The sequence below is a fragment of the Amblyraja radiata genome, chromosome 9, assembly GCF_010909765.2.
Source record: "Amblyraja radiata isolate CabotCenter1 chromosome 9, sAmbRad1.1.pri, whole genome shotgun sequence".
Taxonomy (NCBI): Eukaryota; Metazoa; Chordata; class Chondrichthyes; order Rajiformes; family Rajidae; genus Amblyraja; species Amblyraja radiata.
In genome coordinates this window covers 44571877-44582540 of record NC_045964.1, presented here as the reverse complement: position 1 = coordinate 44582540, position 10664 = coordinate 44571877, and the positions used below count along the sequence as shown (strand labels likewise).

The window sequence follows — 10664 nt, the reverse complement described above, 5'->3', positions numbered from 1 at the left end:
TGTGAGCAACAGGAGTAGACTGTCCTGCCCCTTGCATTTACTGCAGTGGGAAAGGTCATGGATGAAGAAATCAGGTGAAACACAATAAATGTAATTCAACATGGAAGTCTGAAGTAATAAGAAGAATAAAACACCAATTAAACTGTACAGTTTTAATGTGGGTACAGCAACAATAGGAAATAGATATTTATATAGACAGATTTTAGAAATGTCAGGATAAGCCATTCAAATACTCATAGGATCCTTTGGTTCAGGGTCATAAAGAATAGAAAATGTTAAATCTTTATCAATTGTTGTTTAGGCCCAACCAGGAATCTTGTTTTAGGAAGGAGGCAAGATTTGGAGACCATGTTGATATGATTTATCATTGAGGAAGAGACGGCATTGATGCATGATTCTGTAGAAATGCGTTTTGCTGAGAGAATTTAATCATTCAAAATCTTGGTGTTTTTTTTTTTAATTGGAAGAAACTATTCTAGAGGCAGATTACCAGATGGATCATTTTGAAAATAACAAGGCATTAGGAGGAGAAAAGAGTTGCTGTCGTCTAGATGGAACAGGCCGAGAGTGAAAGAATCTGAATCAGTACTCTCAAACAAAGATGGATACATCGCCATTTGTTCCAACATGGATTCCTTGAGTTTGAAGAGTCCCAACCCAAAATGTTACGTATCCGCGTCCTCCAGAGACGCTGCCTGACCCAGAGGTACTCCAGCTCTGTTTTTGTAAATCATCATCTGCCGTTCCTTGTGCCTTGAGCTTGACGACTTGTATGGAGGTTTGAAGTTGCATCATCGTTAATTTTACAAATATCACTGGAATACTGCAAATACTCCTACAACTGACATTCACCAGTGCAGATTACTGGAAAAGTTGGTCTGACTGAAAAGTCACAGTGGTGAACAAAGTTGGCATTTGAACCACATTTGATGAGATAATGACTGAGTACTCTGCACAAAAAAGTGCTCCCGATACTTCCTTTGTTCATTTATAACACGTACATTTGTTCAATGAAATTGTTCCATTACACGAAAACTGAACTTGACCAGCTGTAATCTGCCACTATGCTTCTGATCAGTATTAACGTGTTTAGTTTTGTGTATTTTGTAGGCACATTGTTCAAGTGTTTTTCCTTTAATCAGAGGTTTGACTCGCAGAGCAGCAGGTAATCAACGCTGTCCATAGTATTGCTTCCACCATGACGTTACAGATGCTGCCGCAGAGGATATCATGCCACCACTACTGTTACTACTGCTGATCGGTTGAGATACTTGCATGGCTTGGCTTTGCAGCACTTCAACTGGTTGAGAGGGGATATCATAAAATTTAGGACTAGGTACAGTCTCCCAATCTGTTCCCAAATCAGTTTCTTCATCAGTTATATATTCATCACCACTTTCATCTGTCTGAGCAGCAATGCTTGGATCCACCAATTCCATTGAATCTTCAAGATCAGCACTAATTTCAAAAGGACCAGATCTAAATTTAAAACAAATATTACTTTATCCACAGGCAAAATGGAAAACGATTTTTTTCAAATATTGATTATGTGGTCTAAGAATTTTGGTTTATTCATGGGATGTGGGCGCCTTAAGCAATCTAGCCTTGCTGGCTATGCTTTATCTTGAGAAAGTGGTGGTAAGCATCTGCCTTGAGTTACGACAGTCTGCTTGTGATCTTACTTCTACAGTGCTGTCAAGATGGAGCTTCCAGATACTGACTTGGCAATGGTGAATGGAATATTTTCCTGAAGGAAGTGTGGTGTATGCTTTAAGGAGAGCTTAAAAGGTTGTAGTATTTCCAATCACTCACTGTCCTTGATCTATTAGGGAATGGGTTTAAAGAGATGCTGCTGTGAATCTTTCTGTCTGTTGGTGGTTTTGCAAGTATGTTCAGAGCTGCATTCGTCCAAACAAATGGACCACATTACCTGACTAAGGTTGTAAAAAGGTTATACAATTCTACCTCAGTGAACAGCATTCCATAACCTTTGTCCTACCTTGGGTATTACAAAGCTCTTAAGATGTCAGTTAAGTCAATCACCAACGAATACCCACGCTCTGACTTGTTCTTCTAATGGATATGAATGTATGGCTGAGGAGTTGGTGTACGGGGCAGAGATTCGGATTTCTGAATCATTGGGATCGCTTCCGGGGCAGGGGTGATCTGTATAAAAGGGACGGATTGCACCTAAACTGGAGGGGGACCAACATCCTAGCAGGAAGGTTTGCTAAGGCTACACAGGAGGGTTTTAACTAGATTGGCAGGGGGGTGGCATCTCGTGCAGCACAGAGGCACAGGAAGAGGCAAGAAGTTGGTATGGAGTGTGGTCTGGGAAAGGTTATTGGACAGAATAGGCAAAAAGCCAGAGCGAGGAAGGACTGCTTTGGGGCCACCTCCTGCACCCACACACAACTGACTAACTTCATCCACTTCACCACCAACTTCCATCCGGCACTCAAATACACCTGGACCATTTCTGACACTTCCCTACCATTCCTTGACCTCACCATCTCCATCGCAGGGGATAGACTTCTGACCGACATATACTACAAACCCACTGACTCACATGGCTATCTGGACTACACGTCTTCCCACCCTGCCCCCTGTAAGGACTCCATCCCCTACTCCCAATTCCTCCGTCTACGCCGCATCTGCTCCCAGGATGAGACGTTCCACACCAGGGCATCGGAAATGTCCTCGCTCTTCAGGGAACGGGGATTCCCCTCCTCCACCATAGGTGAGGCTCGCACCAGGGTCTCTTCCATACCCCGCAACACTGCTCTCTCCCCATCCCCGCACTTGCAACAAGGGCAGTCCCCCTAGTCCTCACCTTTCACCCCACCAGCCGGCAAATACAACAAATCATCCTCCGCCATTTTCGCCACCTCCAACGTGACCCCACCACTCGCCACATCTTCCCATCTCCCCCCATGTCTGCCTTCCGCAAAGACCGCTCCCTCCGCAACTCCCTTGTCAATTCTTCCCTTCCCTCCCCGGGCACTTTCCGTTGCAACCGCAAGAAATGCAACACCTGTCCCTTTACCTCCCCCCTCGACTCCATTCAAGGACCCAAGCAGTCGTTCCAGGTGCGACAAAGGTTCACCTGTATCTCCTCCAACCTCATCTACTGCATCCGCTGCTCTAGATGCCAGCTGATTTACATCGGTGAGACTAAGCAGAGGTTGGGCGATCGTTTCGCCGAACACCTCCGCTCAGTCCGCAAGAACCTACCTGAACTCCCGGTGGCTCAGCACTTCAACTCCCCCTCCCATTCCCAATCCGACCTCTCTGTCCTGGGTCTCCTCCATTGCCAGAGTGAGCAACACCGGAAATTGGAGGAACAGCACCTCATATTCCGCCTGGGCAGCCTGCGGCCGGCAGGCATGAACATTGAATTCTCCCAATTTTGCTAGCCCTTGCTGTCTCCTCCCCTTCCTTAACCCTTGAGCTGTCTCCTCCCATCCCCCCGCCCTCGGGCTCCTCCTCCTCCCCTTTTTCATTCCTTCCCCCTCCCCACCCCCTATCAGTCTGAAGAAGGGTTTCGGCCCGAAACGTCACCTATTTCCTTCGCTCCATAGATGCTGCTGCACCCGCTGAGTTTCTCCAGCATTTTTGTGTACCAGCGAGGAAGGATGGTTGGTTTGAACTGCACGTATTTTAATGCAAGGGGCTTGACGGGCTAGGCAGATGAGCTTAGGGCGTGGATAGGTACGAGCGACTGGGATGTTGCAGCCATGACTGAAACCGGTTTAAGGGAGGGGCAGGGCTGGCAGCTCAATATTACAGGTTACAGGAGCTTCAGGAGAGACAGGGGTGAGGAGAAAAGAGGAAGGGGAGTTGCATTGTTGGTTGAGGAGGATGTCACGGCTGTGTTCAGAGGTGACATTACGGACGGTTCTCTAATGAGGCTATATGGGTGGAGCTGAGGAACAAGAATTATCACCTTGTTGGGGTTGTACTACAGACCACCAAATAGTCAACGGAAATTAAAATGCAAATGTGCCGGGAGATTGCAGACAGCTGCAGGTCAAATAAGGTTGTTGTAGGAGGGGATTTCAACTTTCCCAATATAGACAGGGAAAATCTTAGTGTGAAGGATTTAGATGGGGTGCAATTCCTCAAAAGTATTCAGGGGAGTTTTTTTTTTTTTTAAACAGTATGTGGAGGCCCCCACATGTGAAAGGGCAATGCTGGATCTAGTATTGGGAAATTGGGAAGGGCAAGTTAATGAAGTGTGTGTGGAGGAGCCGTTTGGGACAAGTGACCAGTTCGATTAGTTTTAAGATAGTTATAGAAACATAGAAACATAGAAATTAGGTGCAGGAGTAGGCCATTCGGCCCTTCGAGCCTGCACCGCCATTCAATATGATCATGGCTGATCATCCAACTCAGTATCCCGTACCTGCCTTCTCTCCATACCCTTTGATCCCCTTAGCCACAAGGGCCACATCTAACTCCCTCTTAAATATAGCCAATGAACTGGCCTCGACTACCCTCTGTGGCAGAGAGTTCCAGAGATTCACCACTCTCTGTGTGAAAAAAGTTCTTCTCATCTCGGTTATGGATCGGGACGGAGAGGGTCCACGTGTTAAAATACTCAACTGGGGCAAGGCCAATTTTGAGGGTATGAGAGAAGGTCACGCTCAAGTTGACTGGAGCAGGTTATTTGAGGGGAAAAGAACATTGGCCAAGTGGGATGTTTTTAAAAGTGTACTGAAGAGAGCTCAGGATGTGTATGTCCCAGTTAGAGTAAAAGGCAAAGCAGGCAAACATACGGAAGCTTGGCAGATGAGGGAAATTGAGATGTTAGTCAAAAACAAGAAGGATGCATGGGACAGGTATAGGCAGCTGGGATCAAGTGCATCCCTGGAGGAGTTTCGGGAACTAAGGAGCAAACTGAAAGAGATCAGAATGGCAAAAAAAGGACCAGGAGATAGCTCTGACAGGTAGCATAAAAGACAATCCCAAAAGATTTTATGAATACATACAGTGGCTTGCAAAAGTATTCATACCCCTTGAACTTTTCCACATTTTGTCACGTTACAACCACAAACGTAAAAGTATTTTATTGGGATTTTATGTGATAGACCAACACAAAGTGGTGCATAATTGTGAAGTGGAAGGAAATTGATACATGGTTTTCAATTTTTTTTACAAATAAAAAACTAAAAAGTGTGGCATACAAAAGTATTCAGCCCCCTTGAGTCAATACTTTGTAGAACCACCTTTCGCTGCAATTACAGCTGCAAGTCTTTTGGGGTATGTCTCTACGAGCTTTGCACATCTAGAGACTGAAATTTTTGCCCATTCTTCTTTGCAAAATAGCTCAAGCTCAGTCAGATTGGATGGAAAGCGTCTGTGAACAGTGATTTTCAAGTCTTGCCAGAGATTCTCAATTGGATTTAGGTCTGGACTTTGACTGGGCCATTCTAACACATGAATATGCTTTGATCCAAACCATTCCATTGTAGCTCTGGGTGTATGTTTAGGGTTGTTGTCCTGCTGGAAGGTGAACCTCTGCCCCAGTCTCAAGTCTTTTGCAGACTCTAACAGATTTTCTTCCAAGATTGCCCTGTATTTGGCTCCATCCATCTTCCCATCAACTCTGACCAGCTTCCCTGTCCCTGCTGAAGAAAAGCATGCCCACAGCAAGATGCTGCCACCACCATGTTTCACAGTGGGGATGGTGTGTTCAGGGTGATGTGCAGTGTTAGTTTTCCACCACACATAGCGTTTTGCATTTAGGCCAAAAACTTCAATTTTGGTCTCATCTGACCAGAGCACCTTCCTCCACATGTTTGCTGTGTCCCCCACATGGCTTGTGGCAAACTGCAAACGGGACTTCTTATGGCTTTTTTTCAACAATGGCTTTCTTCTTGCCACTCTTCCATAAAGGTCCGATTTGTGGAGTGCACGACTAATAGTTGTCCTGTGGACAGATTCTCCCACCTGAGCTGTGGATCTATGCAGCTCCTCCAGAGTTACCATGGGCCTCTTGGCTGCTTCTCTGATCAATGCTCTCCTTGCCCGGCCTGTCAGTTAAGGTGGACGACCATGTCTTGGTAGGTTTGCAGTTGTGCCATACTCTTTCCATTTTCGGATGATGGATTGAACAGTGGTCCTTGAGATGTTCAAAGCTTGGGATATTTTTTTATAACCTAACTCTGCTTTAAACTTCTCCACAACTTTATCCCTGACCTGTCTGATGTGTTCCTTGGGCTTCATGATGCTGTTTGTTCACTAATGTTCTCTAACAAACCTCTGAGGCCTTCACAGAACAGCTGTATTTATACTGAGATTAGATTACACGCAAGTGGACTCTATTTACTAATTAGGTGACTTCTGAAGGCAATTGGTTGCACTGGATTTTATTTAGGGGTATCAGAGTAAAGGGGGCTGAATACTTTTGCACGCCACACTTTTCAGTTTTTTATTTGTAAAAAAATTTGAAAACCATGTATCATTTTCCTTCCACTTCACAATTATGCGCCACTTTGTGTTGGTCTATCACATAAAATCCCAATAAAATACATTTACGTTTGTGGTTGTAACGTGACAAAATGTGGAAAAGTTCAAGGGGTATGAATACTTTTGCAAGCCACTGTAAATGGTCCATAGAGAGAGTGGGACCACCCAGGAATCAAAACGGTTACTTCTGTGTGGAGCCACAGGAGATGGGCAAGGTGCTCAATGAGTATTTCTCCTCTATTTTACCGAGGAGAAAGACAGTAGAACGGAGGAAATTGGAGCAGTCACTGGAAGTGTCTTGAGAGCAGTCACGGGTTACCATCGAGGAAGTACTGAAGGTAGTCGTGTTTGAAGGTGGACAAATCTCTGTGGCCTGATCAGATATATCCGAGGGAATATTGCGGGGAAACTGGAGAGGAAATTGCAGGAGCCATGGTTGAAATTTATGAGTCGTCCTTAAAAACAGGAGAGGTGCCAGAGGATTGGAGGGTGGCAAATGTTGTGCCTCTTTTCAAGAAGGGCTGCAGAGAAAATGCTGGAAACTTTAGGCCGGTGAGCTTAACATCTGTAGTTGGTAAGTTACTGGTGAGTATTCTGAGGGTTAGGATATACATGCATTTGGATGGGCCAGGGTTGATTAGGGACAGTCAGCATGGTTTTGTACGTGGGAGGTTGGGTCTCACAAATCTGATTTTTTTGAAGACGTGAGCAAAAAGGTTGATGAAGGCAGAGCTGCAGGTGATGTGTACATGGTTTGACAAGGTGCCGCATGGTAGGCTGCTCTGGAAGGTTAGATGTCATGGGATCCAAGGAGAGATAGCTGAATGGAGAGCAAATTGGCTCCATGGAAGGAAGCAGAGGGTGATGGTGGAAGGTTGCTTCTCAGAATGCAGGCCTGTGACTAGTGACACGGGGTTCAGTGCTGGACCCGTTACTGTTTGTCATCTACATCAATGATTTGGATGAGAACATACAGGGCAAGATAGTGAAGATGGTTGTGAACGATTGCAGCAAGCTCTGGATCAATTGGCCAGGTGGGCGGAGGAATGGTTGATACAATTTAATCCACAGAAGTGTGAGGTGTTGCATGTTGGGACGTCGAACAAGGGCAGGACCTGCACAGAAAATTGTAGTGTTGGTTAGTGTTGTAGAGCAGAGGGATCTAGGAGTACAAGTGCATGGTTCCTTGAAGGTCGAGTCGCAGGTAAATAAGGTGGTCAAAAAGGCTTTTGGCACTTTGGCCTTCATCAGTCAGCGTATTGAGTATAGAAGTTGGGAGGTCATGTTGCAGTTGTATAAGACGTTGGTGATACTGCATTTAAAATATTGTGTTCAGTTCTGGGCACCATGTCATAGGAAAGATATTGTCAAGCTTGAACAGGTTAAGAAAAGATTTACGAGGATGTTGCCAGGACTAGAGGGTGTGAGCTGTAGGGTGAAGTTGAGTAGGCTGGGTCTCTATGCAGTCTGAGCGTAGGAGGATGAGGGGAGATCTTAGAGGTATACAAAGTCATGAGAGAAATAGATCGGGTAGATGCGCAGAGTAGGGGAATCGAGGACCAGAGTCCAACCGGCGTGGCCTGAGGACTACGAGTGCCCTGGTCTCCGTGGAGGAGGCAGCCGCTCCAGACTTTCCAAGCCGCTGAGGAATGTTTCACCCGACGCTGGAGTTCTATCTTCACGGCAAGAGGGCCCTGAAAATTATCGGACTGGCTGCAAGGCCACAAATGGGCCCCGACCTCGGGTGTTTCACAGAGGAAGAGGACTTAACTTTCTGGTGCCTTTCCCCACAGTGGAAATTTTTGATTCTGCTGTGAGGGGGACGTTTGTGTTGAACTCTATAATGTGTTGTGTCCATTTTCTTTATTTTTTTTAACCCTTTTCTATGGTTTGTATGGAAACTTATTATCTATTTTATGTAAAGCACTTTGGTGTAAATGCGAGTTGACTTAAAACGTGCTATATAAATAAAACGTACTTACTTACTTACAGAGGACAGGTTCAAGGTGAAGGGAAAAAGATTTAATAGGAATCCGAGGGGTAACTTTTTTTACACAAAGGGTGGTGGGTGTATGGAACAAGCTGCCAGAGGAAGTAGTTGCGGCTGGGGCTATCCCATTATTTAAGAAACAATTAGACAGGTACACGGATAGGACAGGTTTGGAGGGATATGGACCAAGCGCAGGCAAGTGGGACTAGGGTAGCTGGGACATTGTTGGCCAGTTCGGCCGAAGGGCCTGTTTCCACACTATATCACTCTATGACTCTTAAGTATTTATTTAAGTTTCCTGTCATGAAAGCCTGGCAGAACATTCCAAAATTGGTTACAACATGAAGAATTGCTGAAGTGTACACAGTGGTAATGTAGAAAGGCCAATCAAACAATCTTGGACAGCAATGTGAAAGTGACAGGATTTTAGATTCATGAGGAAACAGAAGATGATACACCCAATAGGTTTAGTTTTAGAGATTCAGCATAGAAACAGGGTATTCTGCCCACTTAGCCCACATAAACAATCGATCACTCATTCACATTAGTTTGGTTATCCCACTTTTTCATCCATTCCCGACACATTAGGATTTACCAACAAACCAGCACATCTTTGCGACTTGGGAAGAATCCAAAGTACCCGGCGGAAACCTACATGATCACAGGGAGAACATACAAACTCCACACAGACAGCACCCGAGGCCAGGATCGAACCTGGTTTTCTGGCACCAGCTCTAGAACTGTGCCACCTGAAACAGTACAGCACCCTCTCCGTACTGCATTGGAATTGAGCTTGATCTCAAGTGGGAGCTACAACATTCAGATTCAGAGTCATGACAAGCACAAATGCATTGTTGGGTTATCAATTGTGAGGGATTCAACAATGATGGCATAACTAAATGTCAAGGAGTTTGTGTCAGATTATTCCTCATTGATTATTATTGACCATCACTTGTGTGACACACTTGATGTTTAACCATGTTAAGCCTTCATTTTTCCCATGTCTTTCTGCGTCAAGGCAGACTGTTTCACCATGCAGAACTGTGAATAGAACAGTTCACAGCTCAATCATCAGTAAACATTCTGGACTCCTGCATGGTGTGAAGGCCATTTAGAAGACTGACAGAGGTAGTTAGGGTGATGGTATCAAACTGAGGTGCAGCTGTAGTTAGGGCTGAGATTGCCGGTTTCTAACAACTACCCTATGTTCGGTAGGCTTGCAGCCAGTGCAGAGTTTTAGCGATTGATGTTGACTGCAATTTCATTGATTTTCCTGAATGTCACATTTACTCAAATGCAAACTTGACATCAAAACAATTACAAAAAACAAATGGAACTCAGCTCCTTGGTCCATATTTGGATCAGGTGGTCAAGCCCAAACTCAAACTTAAAAGGCGACGTGTTGGCTGTTAGTAAGCGAGATCCCTCTCAGAATACATCAATGATATGTTCCTACAATTGTCCGGAAATCATGAAATTACCACATTTGCGCTGTTTTTCAGGAACTGGAAATACCTGGGGAAATAGTCCTAATTTCCAAAAGCTGTACTGCAAGAACATACCTAGAGCCAAACTTAAGACAACTCTTCAGCCATACAATTTACGTGTTGTTAGCTACCCCCTTTGATCAGAGTTGCTTGTAATCATGCAGGACAAACCAAAATAAGCATGTTTTTTTCTTCTATGATGGTGATGACCGCAAGAAGGGGCCAAGATGATTCATCCACTTGACACTTGGACTCATTGAATTGGAAATGATCTCCCAACATGTGTAATTAATTAGGCCACACATTTCTGCCTCAAATACACCTTTTAACATTGTTCACTGTATGATCATTGAATTCTCCAACTTCAAATAATACCCCCACCTCTCCCGTGCCTGCCACCCCAATGTGCATCCTTTTCTCCCACCATCTCACACCCCTCAATATGCCTGCTCCTTTTCCCTCCTATGTACACTCAGTTCCCCATTTCCCTTCTCCCCCCTCTTTGCCCTCCCACCTGTCCCCCCCCCCCTCACCCCGATTCCACCCTCCAGTTTTCATTTCACGCCTTCGCTCACCTGAAACCCTTTCATCTCCTTTTCACCTCCACCCTTTGTCACTCCACCTATCTGTCAATCAACCCTTGTGAAGGGTAGTATTGATTAGCAGATAGGTGGAGTAAAAGACAAAGATTGGAGGTGAAAACGAGAGAAAAAGGT

The 10664-nt window shown here is 45.0% G+C and overlaps 1 protein-coding gene across 1 annotated transcript in view; it reads right to left on the bottom strand.

Annotated features, from left to right (window-relative positions):
* Nucleotides 1–10664, bottom strand: part of atg14 (autophagy related 14) — a 30507-nt gene continuing 19843 nt past the window's right edge. Inside the window, exon 10 of the mRNA XM_033027246.1 lies at nt 1–1479. Coding sequence (XP_032883137.1) covers nt 1170–1479 — 310 coding nt within the window. The 3' untranslated portion in view covers nt 1–1169. The remainder of the gene's footprint in view (nt 1480–10664) is intronic.